Raw genomic sequence first — 16,717 nt, forward strand, 5'->3', positions numbered from 1 at the left:
TGTCACTTCAACCCCATCCCCTCCTGCCTCGCCGCCGAATTAAAGGTTGGAATGGGAATTGTGCCCGGGCGGGCCCCGGCGGAGCATGGCACGGGGAGGAGGAGTGCGGGGGTGCCGGCGGGGAGGAAGGCCCCCCAGCAAAGCCGGGGCTGGGGGGGGGGAGCTCAGCCAGCCGTGAGGAAGACGGGGAGCGGTGTTTGCGTTAGCAGATCAGCCGGAGTGATAAAAGCCGGTAATAAAGAGAAAACCAGACGTGTGTTTTGATAGAAACCTTCCTGATTTCACCAAAAAAAGCAAAAAAAAAAAAAAAAGCCCAAAAAAAACCCCCCCACCCAAAATCCCAACGTTAAACTCCCGACGCGATAACTGGGTGCCGCGCGGTGGCCAGGCACCGCGTGAGGGCTCGGTCCCAGCACGGGAGCCAGTGAAACCGGGTGCCGGGGGGTCTCCTCCCCTGGGCATCGCCGGGCTGGGTGCTGGGGGTCCCTGGGGGGGCCCCTATTCCATCCCTGATGCCGGAGGCAGCCCGCGGGGACGTGGGGATGGCACCGGGGTGGCCCCGGGGTTCTCCGCAGGCGCCATCACCCCGGCGCTGCCGCAAGGGCTGGGACAGGGGCAGCACCTGGGGGACCCCGCTGTCCCCGGGGGTCCCCACGTCCCCAGCACCCGGGGCACCCTGCGTCCCCGCCGCTGGCACCTGGGGGTCCCCACGTCCCCGCAGAGCCCCCCCAGGGGGTCCTGGTGTCCCCGCAGAGCCGGGGGTCCCGGTGTCCCCACACACCCAGGGCTCCCCGTGTCCCCGCAGAGCCGGGGGTCCCGGTGTCCCCACCGCGGTGCCGGCATCGGCCTCCATCCCCCTCCGCCTGCCCGACCATCTTGGAGCGCAGGCAGCCGGGACCCGCCGCCGGGTGATTCATTCCATCCTCCCTCGCCTCGGCGCCCGCTCCCGCCTTTCGTGGCGAATTAAGATTTGCCAGCCGGGGAACCCATAAATCGGGGGGGGGGGGGAACGGCCCTGGCCCCCCACCAGCAGCCCCTGGGGAGCACGGCGGGGGGGCCGTCCTGTGCGCCCCGGCTGGGGGGGTCCCGCAGTGGGGGTCCCGCAGTGACATCTCTAACCGGGTGCCCACCGCAGCGGCGCCCCAAAGCGGGCGATGCCGGGGGGGGGGGGTCCTGCCACGCGCACGCTTGGCCGGGTGCTCAAGCCAAGGGGGGGGGGGGGCACAGATACCCCCCAGCACGTTTTGCCCCCCGATTCGGGGTAGCCCCCCGCGCTTCGCTCCCCCTCCTGCGCCGGTTCCCTGCATTTTCCTCCCCGCCTCCCCCCGCTCCGCGATTTTTTGGAAGCTTTTTACTGCTGGGAAGACAGAAAAGCAGCAACAGAAACCCTTTCAGGCCGCGGGCGTGGGGGGGACACGGCAGCAGCCCCCCCCCGCCCTCCGCAACCCGCTGGCTTAACCCCTCAGGGACACAGCATTACAAATTTTGAACAATATTTATTAAAATACAAAAATACACTTGTTTTTGTTTTTTTTTTGTTGTTGTTGTTGTTGGTTGGTTCTCAGAGTACAGTCAGACCGTTCTGGCGTTGTTATATGGAGATATAGAGACAGAACTTCTGCGTCTCCTTCCCGCCGTGATGCCCCCCCCGCACCCCCCTCCCTCCGCTTGAATTCAGATTTGACACCCTCCGGTAATGGTTTTTTTTAAAGCTAAAATAAGAAATTAAAGTAGTTCCAGTGCCCGAGCGGCCGGGGAGGACACCCCCCCCCCCGCTGCCCGACCCTGCCCGTGCCCCCCCCGACCCCCCCAAGCCCCTCGGGACCCCCACGAGGCACTTGCTGTCCCCGCCGGGACCCCGACCCCCCCCCTGCAGCCCCTTCGGATCTTGGGGGCCCCCCCGGCCCCCTCCCATCGCTGGGCTGAGCCCCCCGAGCCCTTAATTTCTCCCACAACACCCCCCCCCACACCCCGCATTCCACGAGCAGCCCTCGGGGTGGGCTTGGGGGGGGGGGTCCCCCCATCCTCACCCCCACTTGGGGAAGGGAAGGGAAGGGGGGGTGGGGGGGAAAATACCCCTACCCCCCCAAAAAAAAAAAGGACTAAAAATCGCAGCGTGTTGCTGAAGGTGGTCTACAATCATACGTCAGGGCTCCGGCGGGGGCCCCCCCAGCCCCCCCAGGAGCCGTAGCCCTGTGCCGGCGGCTGCTGCCAGTGCCGGTGCCGGTGCCCGGTGCCCGGTGCCGGTGCGGCGGCGCACGCCGGGGCCTGCAGGATGTGGTGCAGTGGGAAAGGGGGCGCGGAGCAGAGCGGGGGGCACCCGCTCCACGCCCCCCCCTCCACCGCCGGCCCCCCCACGCACGCCCAGCACCCACCCGCCTGGGGGTTGGGTTTTTTTATTTTTTACAATTTCCCCCATTTCTTGGGTTTTTTTGTTAATTTTTTGCTTTAATACATTGCAGACGTCCATCCCGGGCCCACAGGCTGCACCCCCACCCCCACCACCCCCCCCAAAAAAAATCCCCAAAAAATTAATTTCTTTATTGCATTTGGAAGATTTTGGCACAGCGCGGCGGCTCGGACCGCCGTCCCGCTCCCTGCTCCGGTTTGAAGCCGACGCGGCCGGTGAAAGCAGCACACGGCCAGGGCAGCGCCTGTGGGACGGGGGTCCGGCCGCATCCTGCTCCCCCCCCCCCCGGCTCTCCCCGCATCCCACCCCATCCCACCCCGCCGGGCTCCTCTCTGCGCACCCCGCTACGGCGTCTCCCCCGCGCCGCGCTGCACCGCGCTGCACCGCGCTGCACCGCGCACGGGGCCCTGCCGTCGCCGCCGCCGCTGCTCCGGTTTCTGCACGTTTGAATTTTATTTTTGTTTTTTTTTTTTCCTCTCCCTCTTTTTAAATAGAACTTGCGAGTTAGAAAATAGTTTCTTTCTGGTTGTTGTTTGTTTTGTTTTGTTTTGTTTAAATTTTAATATAATCTGCTTCTCTTATCAGCCCATAGATTTAATATATAAGCATGTACAAGAAAAAAAAGTCTCTCCCCCGCTCTGTACAAAAGTAACCGTCTATATTTTTTCCTTTTTTTGTTTGTTTTTGTTTGTTTTTTTTGTTTTTTTGTTCTGTTTTTGTGCATTCTATTGCATTTGTAATTTCGGGGGCCGGGGGGCTGGGGGGGGGGAAGGAAGGAAACAAAAAAAAAAAGAAAAAAGCCCCCCCCCCCAAAAAAAAAAAAAAGTCATATCTGGGTTTCCTGTACTTTCTCCTTGGTGTGGGTCTGAATTATATAGGGTTCAGCGAGGGTGGTCCCGGGGGGGTGCAGAGAGTTCCCCAAGCTGTTCTCTGTCCAGTGCGCCCCGTGGGCCGGTTTGTAGGTGTTGTAGTTAATGTGGTCATGAATGGCGGGCAGCACCACTGCCCCCTCACCTGAGACGCCGGCGGGAGCCGCCGCCGTGGTCGTCGCCGCCGGCGCGATGTCCTCGTCCACCTGGATGATCTCGACCGTCCGGGCGGCCGTCACGGTGCTGCGTTGCTGGTGTCGCTTGCGGAGTTTGTAGAAGACGATGAGCATGGCCGCGGCCAGGAGCGTCACCGCCACGAAGCAACCGATGATGATCTTGGTGGTCTTCATCACCTCGTCCAAGCTGGTCTGCATCTTGTCGCCGGAGTCGGCGGTGGGTACCGCCACCTGCTTGGGCGTCCGCGTGGTCTGGACCAGGACGGTGGTGGTGGTGGTGTACGCCGGCTGGTAGCCCGTCGACGTGGTGGGCACGGGCTTGGTGAACTTGGGGGAGATGTCCTCCGGGGAGATCTCGGTGGTCTCCACCGTGACGGTGGTGAAGAAGCTGTAGTTGGAGGTGTTGAGCTCAGCCGTGCTCACGTTGAGGTAGGCCGAGGCGTTGGAGTTCCCCGCCACGTTGGTCACCATGCAGGTGTAAACCCCGGTGTCCGTCAACAAGACGTGGGAGAAGTTCAAGGTGCCGTCGTTGAGGACGGAGATGCGCGGGTGGCTGGACGCGTGGCTCAGGACCGTCCCGTTAGGCAGCAACCACCTAACGGAGGACATGGAAGGAGTTCGACACTTGAGCTCGGCCACCCGCCCCTCGGAGATGTTGAGGTCCATGGGGGCGTCCATGATGAAGGGCGCCGAGCACTGGAAGGAGGTCTGGTCCACCTCCACCAGGAACCTGCCCCGCATGTGCAGGGGGGCATGGCAGCGCCCGCAGCAGGTGGAGTTGGTGGGGATGTACTCCCGCAGCCACCACGACAGCCAGAGGATGTCGCAGTCGCAGTCCCAAGGGTTGTGGTGCAGGTGGAGCTCCACCAGGTACCGCAGCGGGGCGAAGAGGTCGTGGGGCAGGGAGGAGAGGTTGTTGTGGGCCAGGTTGAGCTCCACCAGCGCAGTCAGGTCGTCGAAGGCGTTCCGCTCGATCAGGTTGATCTGCGAGTTCATAATCCAGAGTTTTTTGAGGGACTTGAGCCCGTGGAAGGAGCCCGGTTTGATCTCGGGGAAGTTATTGCCCGACATCTCCAGCTCCTCCAGCCCCACCAAGGGCGTCAGGTTGGGCATGTCCTTAATGTTGCACATCCCCAGGTTCAGGTACTTGAGGTTGTACAACCCCTCGAAAGCCCCCTCGGAGATGTACTCCAGCTTCTTCAGCTCGCCCAGGTCCAGGCGCATGAGGGAGGGCACCCGGTTGAAGGCGTACGAGGGGATGCTCTCGATGGGGTTGTTCCTCAGCCACAGCTCCCGCAGCTTGGAGAGGTACTCGAAGGCCCCGCTGGGGATGACGGTCAGCCAGTTGTCGAAGAGCTCCAGGGTGTTGAGGCTGGCCAGCCCGTTGAAAGCCCCCACCTCGATCTGCCGGATGGCGTTCCTGCCCAACTGCAGGACCTCCAGGTGGTGCAGGTGACGGAAAGTGTCCGCCTGGATCATCTGGATGTTGTTCTCCATGAGGTTGAGATACCGGGTGTTGGAGGGGATCCCGGGGGGGACCTCGGCGAGGCCGCGACGGGTGCAGACCACCTTGCTGAACTGGTTACTGCAGGAGCAAACGGAGGGGCAGCTCTGGGGTCCGGGGGAGGCGGCGGCGACGTATAGAATCCACGCGTGTACCGTCAGGTAGGAGACCAGGGCAGCTCTCCAGGCGCGGCGGCGGCGGTGGTGGTGCACAGTTACCTGCCACAAGAGCTTCATGATGTGGCACGTTCATCATTCACCATCGTCTGGGGATGTCGGCGTGAAAAGGAGAACCGGCTCAGGGCCCCCCCCCCTCTCCCGGCTCCGACAAGCTGGGCCCGGCTGGCCGGGGGGGGGGGGTCGCGGTGCCGGGGGTGGCCGCGGGAAAGGCGAGGAGGGGGGGGATGAAGGAAAAATGAAAATTTAGCCCAAAAAAAGCCGACAGTAGGTGCCGGGGGGGGTGGGGGGGTGGGAAGAGGAGCCCTCCCTCCCGGCCGAGCCCCGCTCTCCAGCCGTACCTACCTGGGGAAGGGGCGGGGGGGGCCGCTCCGGGGGGGGCCCGGCGCCGAGCAAAGGGGGGAGCGGGGCCGGGGAGGGGGGGGGGGGGGCCGGCTCCGGGAGGGGAAAAACAAAAAAAAACCCAAAAAAAAAAAAAAGACAAAATGGCTCCTGGAGGCTGCGGTGCAGGGGGGGGGGGGGGTGTTGGGGGGGGGGGGCGGCCCGGCTAAGCGGGGGCCCGGCAGCCCCCCGCCGCGGCGAGCCTCGCTGCCCGCGCCCCGCACCTCCGCCCCTGGGGCCGCCCCGGTCCCCCCGGCCGCCCCGGCATGGCGGCCCCCGCCCGCGGGGAAAAGCCGGCGGGGGGGGGGGGGGTTAAAAAAAAAAAATTAAAAAAATTAAAAAAAGAAATTTAAAAATGAGAAAGAAAAATGAGAAATAAGAATGTATGAAAATCAATAAATAAATAGATAAAAGCCCCCAAAAGGAGGGGGGGGGGAAAAACCCCCAAAACCCCAACCCGAAAAGCAATTAGAGGAGGGGAAGGGCCAAGGCGGGGGGGGCTGTCGGCGGGGGGAGAGTCCCGGCGCGGCGTCGGTCGTGGGTCAGCGATTCCTTTCGGGGGTCCCGTCCCCCCTCCCGCGTGTCCGTCCCCGTTTCCCGCGTGGGCCGGGTCTGTTTTTCAGCCTCTCGTTTCCCCCCCGCGCAGTGCGGTGCCGGTGCCGGTGCCGGTGCCGGTTGGTGTAACGGTGACGGTCCGGGGGCCGACGGGCATTCTCGGTTCTCAACGGGCTGCCGGGCCCCGCGGAACCCCGGCGCGGCGGCGGGAGGCGGCGGTGCGGGCGGTGCGGGCGGTGCGGGCGGTGCGGGCGGTGCGGGCGGCAGCCGCGCAGGCGGCTCTCTCATCCTTTTGTCCTTCAGTGGGAGCGCGGATGGATTGCTGACGCATCGTGTTGGGAGCCCGGCAGCAGCAGCAGCAGTAGCAGCAGTAGCAGTAGCAGCAGTAGCAGCAGTAGCAGCAGTAGCAGCAGCGGCAGCAGCAGCGGCAGCAGCGGCGGGGGATGCTCAGCACCGCCGGCCTCGCCAAAACGCTCCGGCCCCCCCCCCCACCCCGACCCCCCCCCACCCCACCCCCACCCCCGCACCCACCCGCCCCGCTGCCGCCGCTGCCCGCTGCCCGCTGCCCGCTGCCCGCTGCGCTCCGGAGGGGCCCGACCGGCCCCGCTTGGCTCCGGTGAGGCGGGCAGGAGCTATTTTAGGTCTGGCTGCTCCGGGAGGAAGATGCGGGATGGGCTTCCTCCTCCTCTTCCTCTTCCCTCCTCCTCCTCCTCCTCCTCCTCCTCCTCCCTGCCCGCAGCCCCGCTCCGGGGGGCCGCGCTGGGGATATTGGGGGGGGGGGGTCTCAGCGCAGCACCCACCCCCCCACCCTCCCTCGGCGAGGCCGGGCAGCCCGGACCCCCCCCCCGGCCCCGGAGGAGGGGGGCACCGCGGGGTGAGGCCGGCCGGAGGGACGGAGGCGGCGCGGTGCTGACGGAGCAGCTCGGCAGCTTTAAGGTGATGGGGGGGGGGGACGCGGCTCCATCCCTGCCTGGTGCCCCCCCAGCCCCCCTGCGGCGCAGGATCGGGTGCCCCCAGCCGAGCAGGGGGCCGGGGACCCCCGGGTGCAGCCCCCCCACCCCCCCACCCCAGTCCCGGGCTCAGGGCTGAGACCCGACACAAGCTGGGACACCGATGGAGGACGAGCCGGGGCGGGGGGGCGCGGGTCAGGCTCCGCCGCGGGCTGGGGAGTGGGTGCGGTGTCGGGGTGATGGGTGCCACCTGCTTTTTGGGGTACAGGCTGGGAGGTGTCCTGCCTCCACCGCCACCTTGCCCCCCCCCTCCCCGGCAGCTGCGGGGTGGCCCAGGCGGGTGGATAATTAGTGCCGGCCAGGTAATGAACCCCAGGGGTTGTGGGGGGCAAATGCCAGCACCCCCAGGGTCCCGTGGGTGCCAGCACTGGGGTGGCCCTTGCTGCAGGGTGGGTGACGACCCGGTGCGCATCGCTGCTGGGATGCGGGTGGGGGGGTACGGAGTGGGATCAGGGGGAGCTGCCGGGGGTGGGGGGGGTGGGCTGTGCCCCCCACCGTGGAGCCTGACACCCCCCACCCCCACCCCCCGCGCTGTTTTACGCCCCTCTTGAGCTGCTGGTGGCCGAGGGTTTCGCCGGCAGCGCCGAAGTGTCCCGGAGCTGCGGTGGGTCCCCGGGGGGCAGCTCCAGAGGAGCCTCGGCCGGGTTTTAATTAATGCAAGAGAATGAGGACACGGGTGGGGGGCCGGGGGCCCCCCCGGCGCTGCGCCCAGCTCGGCTCTCCCGCACGGGCCGCTGCACCGGGCAGGATGCGTCCCTGCGGGATGCGGGGACCGCCAGCAGCGCTGGGGGGGCTCACGTGCTTCCTGAGATGGGGGGTCCCTGGGGTCCTGGCTGGGGGGTGCCCCGGCCCCCCAGGCCGGCAGCGAGGAGGTGCTGGGGGGGGTGGGCATCCTGCGGGGGGGGGTGCAGGGTGAGGCGATGGGGGGAAACCTGGGAGCGTCTTTCCTTGGGGGGGGGGTTAAAGCCCACCCCGATGGTACGTGGGTTCTCTGGTGTCTGATCGAAGCCACGCCTGCGCCCCCCTGTCCCTGCGGGGTGGGTGTCCCTGGGACCCCGCGCAGGATTTCGGTGTCTGTGGGGCCCCAGCCCCACGCTGGGACGGAGTGGGGTGGGACGGGGGGGGTCATGGGACGGGGACCTGCCAACAGCACCCTCCGTGCAAGGGAGCGGGGACCCCCCGGGAGCGGGGCCCTGTGCCCAAACCGGGGGCTGCGTGGGGAGGGGACGGGCAGCGGGGCTGGCACGGCCTGGCAGGGACCTCATCCTGCCCCGGCACCCCCCGGGGGCGAGGAGTCGGGGAAGCAGCTCGGGTGGGAAGTTCGGCTTTGGGATGAGGCGCAGGGACTTGGGTCCCCGCACAGCCCCCCGACGGGGCCATCCCCCCCCCTGCAGCCCCCCTGCTCCCCCCCCCCCGGTGGCACCTGAAGCCGTCACCCAAGGGCCCGTGGGTGCCCGCAGCCGGCTGGGCACCTCTGTGGGGCCGGCGGGTGCTCAGGGGTGGCCCCTCGGGGGGTGACAGCACCCCGCGGCACCCCGGGACGCCCTCCTGTCCTCCTCCCTGCAGGGTGCCAGGCCCCGGCTGGGGTCACTGTCCCCATCTTGGTGGCACGTTCCCGGGGGGACGGCAATGTCCCCTGGGCGCCGCAGGACCCGACGGCCTCGTGTACCCCACGGGTGGGTCCCCCATGTCCCCTGCCCCCCACGGCAGAGAGCAGCCGCTGCTCAGCATCCCGTCCCTGCCAAAGATCTTGCCGCGAGTCCATCAACGTCCCGCTCGTCCCCTCGCTGGTGACCCCACTGCAGGGGGGTGGCACGGGGGACGGGGACCCCGCCGGAGTGGCATTGCGGGGGTCCCACCACGCGTGCATGGGGTGCTGCTCCCTGGGAACCAGCCGGACCGGAGGCGGCACGAGCATCCCTGGGGACACCGGGTGACCCGGGGCCTCATCCTGCCCCGCGGCGTGCCAGCAGCCCCGGGCCCGGCTGCACACGTGCCGTGGCAGGCGCCGTCCCGGCAGCCCGCGCGGTGGAAGGGAAGAAGGATGCCGCGAGGCTTTTTTAAGCAACGGGGAAAGGTTACAACAGGATTGATGGGCTTCGGGATGGCAAAACGGCTGCGTGGCCGGCAGCGCCGGCGGAGCCGAACACAATTAACTGGACGAAGGCTACGGCGGGGTAATTAAATTATCGCAACGTGGCACCTGTAAAGCAGCGCAAGGGCCCATCCCTCTCCCGCTCGGCCCAGACCTCGCCTGTCCCCCCTCCGTCCGCGGCGGGGAGCCTCTGCCACACCCCTGGCATCGGCACGTGCCGTCCCGGTGGCCGCACCGGCCGCGAGCCAAACCCCGTCCTGGGCCGCAGCTCCGGCAACTGGAAGGGGCTGCGGGAAGACGACGACCCTCCGCCCGTCCCCGGCAGCGCCGTGGTGCCGAGCTGTGCACCCACCACCGCTCACCGCTGCAGCGCCGGGCGTGCGGCCGCCAGCCGGGTGGATGCGATTAGCAACCGGCCCCTGACGAGGGGTTGATGGCAGAGGGATGCGGCTGGTGAAATGCCGGCGCTCCGGGTGATGGCGCGGAGGTGGGCGCAGTGCCGGGAAGCCTCGTGGCACCGCGGTACCAGGGGTCAGCGCTCGCACCCACCGCTCCCCCGCCACGCCGACGGGCGCAGGCAGCGGGGTGCAGCTCCCCAGCATCCTGGCAGGCGATGCTCCGTGTGCGGGGCACGCGGTCGCTTGTGCTTTGCTCGAGCGTGCGCACTCGTGCGCGCGTGTTCCACCTGTGCGCCGGAGCCGGGGCGTGCGCTGGGTGCCCTGGCTCTGCCGGCAGCCGGTGCACCGCGGGCGGCTGCGTTACGGCCGCACTGGCCTGGCCCAGGGAGGTTTGGGAAGGGGCTGCCGGGGGGGGGTCGAGTGTAGCCAGGACCGAGGCGTGCGGTGCCGTGGCTGCACCGCGTCCCGCTGCCGTTTGGTCCGGTTGCCGCTAGATGGAAATGCAGCTTCGTGCCAGAGGCCTTGCTCCGGGCGTTACGGACCGGGCACTACGGCCCCGGGCACAGCGCAGCCTGGGGGTCCGGCACAGCCCTGCCCGGGGCGGCACCCGGCACCCGCCCGCGTTACCAAACACATCTCTGGCAGCTGGAACCAGCCCCGGGAGCCCAGGCGGGACTCGCCGGGGTCGGGCAGAGCCCCTCGGGCACGGCGTGGCACACCTGGAGCGGTGCGGTCCCTCCAGAGGGAGGATGCTCCGGGGGCTCTGGGCTCCCTCCTCTTCCTCGGCGGCAGGCAGGTGGGCAGCGGAGGCGATCAGCATGCCGGGCGCGTGCCGGGAGCCTTGGCTCGCTGCCGCCCCACGGATGCTCTCAAAGGGGCTTTATGTGCGCAGAAACGCCGGGGCTTTGCCGGTCCCCCGCCCCGTGGCTGGTACCCCCCGGGGGTGACCCTTTCGGGGGGTGCTCCTCCGGCCGGGGCTCAGCTCTTTGCAGCGGGGCCGGCCTGGGGTGGGAGGCGGGCGGACCCCCACCCTGGGCAGGGTTCGGATGCTGCCCGGGATGCTGAGCACGGCTGGTCCTGTGCGCTTCATCTGCAGCGTCTCCTGCCTGCACCGCGTCTCCTGCCTGCACCGTGTCTCCTACCTGCACCGCGTCTCCTGCCCGCCCACCCCCAAAGCGCCGTGGGGCTGCGAGACCCCCGGGTCGGGGACCGGAGGGGGGCTCCAGGAACGCCAGGCTCGTCCCCAGCAGGGTGACACGTACGTCCCCAGCAGTCCCCAGCCGTGCCAGCTGCTGGGTTTGGTGACGAGTGGGATCGCCGCCCGGGGTCCGTGACGGAGGACTCGGCTCTTGGCAGTGGCCGTGCCCCCCCGCTCCCCCTGCAGCCCCCCGTTACCCGCGCCCCCCGCGCCGTGTCAGACGCCAGCTGGGTGCCACCCGCTGTGCAGGGAGCGTCAGTTTGCAAATCCCCTCGTTTGGGGGGGCTTTCACTCCCGTTACGGGGTGAAGGGACATCACCGGCCCCGGCAGAGCTGCCGAGGGGGTAGCGGGTGCCACGGGGAAAGGGGAGCCGGTGGGTTTGTCACGGGGTGGTGGGGACACCCGCCGGGCTGCCGCGGTGCTCTGGAGGCGGGGGGGTCTCTGGGGGTCCTCACCCGTCCCCAGCTCAGAGCAGTCCTGGGCAGCGTCACTGCGTTCGGGGACAGGCGCTCTTCGGGGCGGTGAGGAGGGACCCCGGAGGTTGTGGGGGCTGCGGCAGCGTGCTGCGGGGTGATGCACACTCGGGTGTGCGGGGTGCACAGGACAGATGGGGTGCACGGGGGCGTGCAGCGTGCTCGGGGTGCGCAGGGTGCACGGGGGTGCAGGGTGCATGGGGTGTGCAAGGTGCACGGAGTGTGCAGGGTGCATGGAGTGTGCAGGGTGCCTGGGGTTCCCAGTGTGTAAGGGGAACATGGGGGGGTGCAAGGTGTGCAGGGTGTACACAGGGTGCGCAGGGTGTACACGGGGTGTGCAGGGTGCTCTAGGGTGCGCAGGTTGCATGGGGTGCCCCGGGTGCAAAGCGAACATAGAGGTGTGCAGGGTGCACGGGGTGCGCAGGGTGTACACGGGGGTGTAGGGTGCACGGGGTGCGCAGGGTGTGTGGGGTTCCCAGTGTGCAAGGGGAACATGGGGGGTGCAAGGTGCGTGGGGGTGCCCAGGGGATGCTCCCTGCCCCAGTCTCCGTGGGGCCGGGATGGAGCAGAGATGCTCTTCCCCTGCTCCCGCCTGGCACCCCAGCGGGGGGGTGCAGCGCGCGGCCGGCGGCACCCCCAGTTGCTGACGGGGTTTCCGTGCCGAGGTTCAGGCAGTGGGAATAATCCCCCTCGGGGGGGGGGTGTGAAACGTGTCCTGGGCGTGCGTCACCCCCGGGCTGCGAAGGGCTTGGCAGGGCGGCGTGGCTGCAAGCGTGCAAGGCTGCAACGCTGCCCGCAGCCCTGCCTGCACTGCCAGGCAGGCAGCTCTGTGCCGGGGCAGGCTGCAGGCTGCCAGCGGTGGCTGGTTTGCACACTCCCAGTTGCTCTTGAAGGTTTGCACACTCCAGTTTGCTCTTGCTGGTTTGCACACTCTGGTTTGCACACTCTGGTTTGCACACCCTGGTTTGCACACCCCGATTTGCTCTCCGGTTTGCTCTGGGTGCCGTCTGAGCGCCGAGCCCTTCCCTTGGCAGGCAGGCGTGCAGGCAGGACAGGGCATGGGCAGAGCCACCGCGCAGGCAGAGCTGCCTCCCCGCCGTGCTGGTGGGCTCTCCGGCAGTGCCGGGCTGGGGGTGCGGGGCTCCTGGCACCCGCCCGGGGACGATCCTGCCCCCCAGCCGGGTGCTGCTCCCATGCAGGGAGCGACAAGACCGGCCGCGTTCGCCAGCCATGGACGCAGCAGGCAGGAGCTGCCTGCAGAAGCGGCGTGGGGGCAGGAGGTGCAGCCCCACGGCGTCCCTCGGAGCTGGGCTCGCCGCCTCCCGCCCCGGCAGCCCCATTTCGGTCCCTCGTCTGGCCCCGCACGGCGCCGGGCTCTGCCTGTGCTCCCCAGCTGCCCCCGGGTGCAGGCAGGGAGCAGGCAGGGAGCTTGAGACGCAGAGGATGCCGTGCTCCTGCCCTCATCCCTTGCACCATCCTGCCCTCGTCCCTCGCTGGTTCCCTTCCCCGGGCACTGCTGGGAGCTGAGCTGGGTGCCATGGGGCAGAGCTGGGTGCTGTGGGGCAGAGCTGGGTGCCGTGGGTCAGAGCTGGGTGCCGTGGGGCAGAGCTGGGTGCCATGGGGCAGAGCTGGGTGCTGTGGGGCAGAGCTGGGTGCCGTGGGTCAGAGCTGGGTGCCGTGGGGCAGAGCTGGGTGCCATGGGGCAGAGCTGGGTGCTCATAGATCAGAGCTGGGTGGCATGGGGCAGAGCTGGGTGCTCATAGATCAGAGCTGGGTGCTGTGGGGCAGAACTGGGTGCCGTGGGTCAGACCTGGGTGCCGTGGGGCAGAGCTGGGTGCCGTGGGTCAGACCTGGGTGCCGTGGGGCAGAGCTGGGTGCCGTGGGGCAGAGCTGGGTGCTGTGGGGCAGAGCTGGGTGCCGTGGGTCAGAGCTGGGTGCCATGGGGCAGAGCTGGGTGCTCATAGATCAGAGCTGGGTGCTGTGGGGCAGAACTGGGTGCTGTGGGGCAGAACTGGGTGCTGTGGGGCAGAACTGGGTGCCGTGGGGCAGAGCTGGGTGCCAGCCGGGGGCACCCTGCCTGCCAGACCCGGCGCTGGGGTGGCTTTTCCCCGGGACGTGCCTGGCACGCGTCCGCCCAGCCGGTGAGGCTGCGCCGTGTCCGGGCGCTGGTGGTGCTGCCTGGTGAAGGTTGGGGCCGCCGAGAGGAAGACGAGTAGTTGGGGGCGAGGGCGGTGGCTGGGCGGGCAGGCGTGGGGCGGGGACAGGCGCGTGGCCGCATCCTGCCCGCCGCTGAGGGTGCGGAGGGCCGACATCCCTCCCCCGGGTGCCCGCAGGTGGAGGTGGAGGTGGAGAGCATGGACAAGGCGGGGAACTTCATCGGCTGGCTGCACATCGAGGGCCTCAACCTGTCGGTGGCCCTGGTGGAGCACGCCCTCTCCAAGGTCCACTTCACCGCCGAGCGCAGCCCCTACTACAAGGCGCTGCTGGCCGCCGAGGAGGCCGCCAAGCAGAAGAAGGAGAAGGTGAGCACGGGGCAGGACTGGCCCCGAGGGACGTCCCCACCCCGAGGGACATTCCCACCCCGAGGGACGTCCTCACCCTGAGGGATGTCCCCACGCTGAAGGATGTCCCCACCCCAAGGGATGTTCTCACCCCGAGGGATGTCCCCACACCAAGGGATGTCCCCACACCAAGAGATGTCCCTACCCCAAAGGATGTCCCCACACCAAGAGATGTCCCTACCCCAAAGGATGTCCCCACTCCAAAGGATGTTCCCACCCCAAAGGATGTCCCCACCCCAAGGCACATGGGATCCAGGGTGCTGGGGACCAGGGATGCTCCAACTGCTGGGTGCCGGCACAGCCAGCACCCCCGTCCCGGTCCTGGCCGCTCGCCGGTGACATCAAGCGTGGCCGTGGGGATCCCCCGGCCAATGTGTCCCCCCCTCACCCCCAGGTGTGGTCCCACTACGAGGAGACCCCGGTGGAGGAGGTGGTGCCGGTGCTGGAGGAGAAGGAGCGCACGGCCAACTACAAGCCCGTCTTCGTGACGGAGATCACGGACGATCTCCACTTCTACGTGCAGGACGTGGAGACGGGTAAGGGGACGGGGCTGGGGCCCCCCGCTCTTTTCTCTGCCCCCCCCCCCCCCGCGGTGTCATTCGGCTGCTGTAAGGAGCTCAGGTGGGGATGGGGGGCTCATCCCTGCACCCCCAGCCTGGCATGGCGCTGGTTCCAACCCCCCCCCACCCCGGCCGTGCCGTGGGGGTCCCTGTGTGGGTCCCCACCCGGAGGGTGTGCAGCTCCCCAGGGACCCCCCGTCGTCCCCGAGCACCCCGGGGCTGCGGCAGTGGGTGCCCAGCGAAGCCGTAACGCAGCAGCACCCCTTGAATTCCTAACGCCCCTCTGCAATAGTGATGGTGCCGCAGCTCCAGCACCCACAGCACCCATGGGTGCTTTGCCACCCAGAAACGGCGGGTGGCTTTACTTCAGTGGGACGAGGGTGCTCGGTTTTGGTGGGCAGCCCCCAAAATCTGCGTGTCCCGGGTTAAACGAGAGCAGCCCCCTTCCGCAGCCGCGGGGTGTGCGGTGGGGGTGGCCGGAGGCGGGTGCTGGATCGGGCCCCTCCGCAGGCGCCCAGCTGGAGAAGCTGATGGAGAACATGCGCGCCGAGGTGGGCAGCCACCCGCCCGTGGAGGGCTCCTACACCCCGCGCCGCGGAGACTTCTGCATCGCCAAGTTCGTCGACGGAGAATGGTGAGCCGGGGGTCCTGCTCCCCCCCCCCCACCCCGGCGTGGGGTGACGTTGCCCCACGGTGAGACGTGGTTTTGGGGTGACACCACCCCCCCCATCCTGCCCTCCAGGTACCGGGCCCGGGTGGAGAAGGTGGAGTCGGCCGCCAAAGTCCACATCTTCTACATTGACTACGGCAACGTGAGTGCTCACCATGGGGGGGGAATGGGGGGGCACCCTGGGGGGCCCTCTGGAGCCCCCCAGCTCCAGCCGTGCTGTGCAGGGGTGCTGGCTGCGTCCCCCAGCTGCCGTACAGCAGGCAGGGGCAGGATCATGCCCCTGGGACCCAGGGCTCTCAGGGTGCAGAGCCATCCGTCCATCCATCCGTCCGTCCATCCGTCCGTCCATCCATCCATCTGTCCGTCTGTCCATCCATCCGTCCATCCATCCATCCGTCCATCTGTCCATCCATCCATCTGTCCGTCTGTCCATCCATCCGTCCATCCATCCATCCATCCGTCCCTGCAGCTGGGTGCTGGCGTTTTCCTCCCTCCAGCCAGCACCAGGGAGCCCATCACAGGGTGCCCAGCACCCTTGGGTGCCCTCCCCACCCTAGTGCCCAGGAGCCCATCACAGGGTGCCCAGCACCCTTGGGTGCCCTTCTCACCCTAGTGCCCAGGAGCCCATCACAGGGTGCCCAGCACCCTTGGGTGCCCTTCTCACCCCAGTGCCCGGGAGTCCATCACAGGGTGCCCAGCACCCTTGGGTGCCCTCCCCACCCCAGCACCCTCTCTGCCCCCGCAGAAGGAGACGCTGCCCGCCACGCGCCTGGCCGCTCTGCCCCCCGCCTTCAGCACCCGCGTCCTGCCGGCGCAAGCCACCGAGTACAAGTTCGCCTTCATCCAGGTGCCCCAGGACGTAAGTACGGGGGTGTCCGGGGAAACGAGGAGCCGGGGGGGGGGGGCTCCCGGTTCCCGATGGGACCGCGGGGTGCGACGCCGTACGTTGCCGCAGGACGACGCGCGGGCGGACGCGGTGGACAGCGTGGTGCGGGACATCCAGAACACGCAGTGCCTGCTGAACGTGGAGCACCTGGGGCCCGGCTGTCCCCACGTCACCCTCCAGTTCGCCGACTCCAAGAGCGACGTGGGGCTGGGGCTGGTCAAGGAGGGGCTGGTCATGGTGGAGGTGCGCAAGGAGAAGCAGTTCCAGAAAGTGGTAGGTGCTGGGGGGGTGGGGGGGGGTCCCTGCGCCGCTCGCAGCGGGGTGGGCTCTGCCCCGCGGGCGCCCGAGCGGTGATCGATCCCTGGCTCGGCTGACGCCGTATCGATCCCAGCTCGGTGGCAGTGGTGACTGCCCGGGGGCTCGGGGAGGGGGGGGGGGTGACCCCAAGCGCTGGTCACCCCCACCCAGACGCCTGGGTTCCCTGCTGGGGCTGTGCTGGGTGGGGGGTCCCACCTCCCCGCCCTCCATCCGGACCCCCCCCCCTCCCCGCCACCCTAAGGTGCAGGTTGGGGTGCCACGGAGGGACGGGACGGGGTTCTCCCCCCACATTCTGGCCGAGCAGACCTTGCTGGGGGTCTCTGGGGGTGCACAGCCCCAACGCCCCCCCAGACCCCCGGGAGGTTCACCCCAGGCCTCTGTCCCCGCAGATCACCGAGTACCTGAATGCCCAGGAGACGGCCAAGAGCGCCCGGGTGAGCGCGGGGGGGCGGGTGGGAGCGCGGCCCCTCCGTCTG

General features: G+C 68.4%; 3 protein-coding genes across 3 annotated transcripts in view; 1 reads left to right on the forward strand and 2 right to left on the reverse strand.

The window, feature by feature from the left end:
* SND1 (staphylococcal nuclease and tudor domain containing 1) overlaps window positions 1-16,717 on the forward strand; it is a 129,489-nt gene that overhangs the window by 111,949 nt on the left and 823 nt on the right. The window contains exons 17-23 of the mRNA XM_075747331.1: window positions 13,580-13,768; window positions 14,202-14,343; window positions 14,878-15,001; window positions 15,110-15,179; window positions 15,783-15,896; window positions 15,993-16,196; window positions 16,631-16,675. Of these exons, the coding sequence (XP_075603446.1) occupies window positions 13,580-13,768; window positions 14,202-14,343; window positions 14,878-15,001; window positions 15,110-15,179; window positions 15,783-15,896; window positions 15,993-16,196; window positions 16,631-16,675 (888 nt within the window). The remainder of the gene's footprint in view (window positions 1-13,579; window positions 13,769-14,201; window positions 14,344-14,877; window positions 15,002-15,109; window positions 15,180-15,782; window positions 15,897-15,992; window positions 16,197-16,630; window positions 16,676-16,717) is intronic.
* RBM28 (RNA binding motif protein 28) overlaps window positions 1-16,717 on the reverse strand; it is a 93,736-nt gene that overhangs the window by 43,933 nt on the left and 33,086 nt on the right. The gene's annotated exons all lie outside the window — the stretch shown is intronic.
* On the reverse strand, window positions 2,093-5,330 carry LRRC4 (leucine rich repeat containing 4). The gene has a single exon (XM_010301305.2). The coding sequence runs from the start codon at window positions 5,193-5,195 to the stop codon at window positions 3,237-3,239; it is 1,959 nt and encodes a 652-aa protein (XP_010299607.2). The 5' UTR covers window positions 5,196-5,330; the 3' UTR covers window positions 2,093-3,236.

This window comes from Balearica regulorum, chromosome 1, assembly GCF_011004875.1.
Source record: "Balearica regulorum gibbericeps isolate bBalReg1 chromosome 1, bBalReg1.pri, whole genome shotgun sequence".
NCBI lineage: Eukaryota > Metazoa > Chordata > Aves > Gruiformes > Gruidae > Balearica > Balearica regulorum.

Bases quoted from the DNA above. Each gene is read 5' to 3' on its own strand.
- LRRC4 (XM_010301305.2), bottom strand. From the start codon at position 5,195: ATGAAGCTCTTGTGGCAGGTAACTGTGCACCACCACCGCCGCCGCCGC.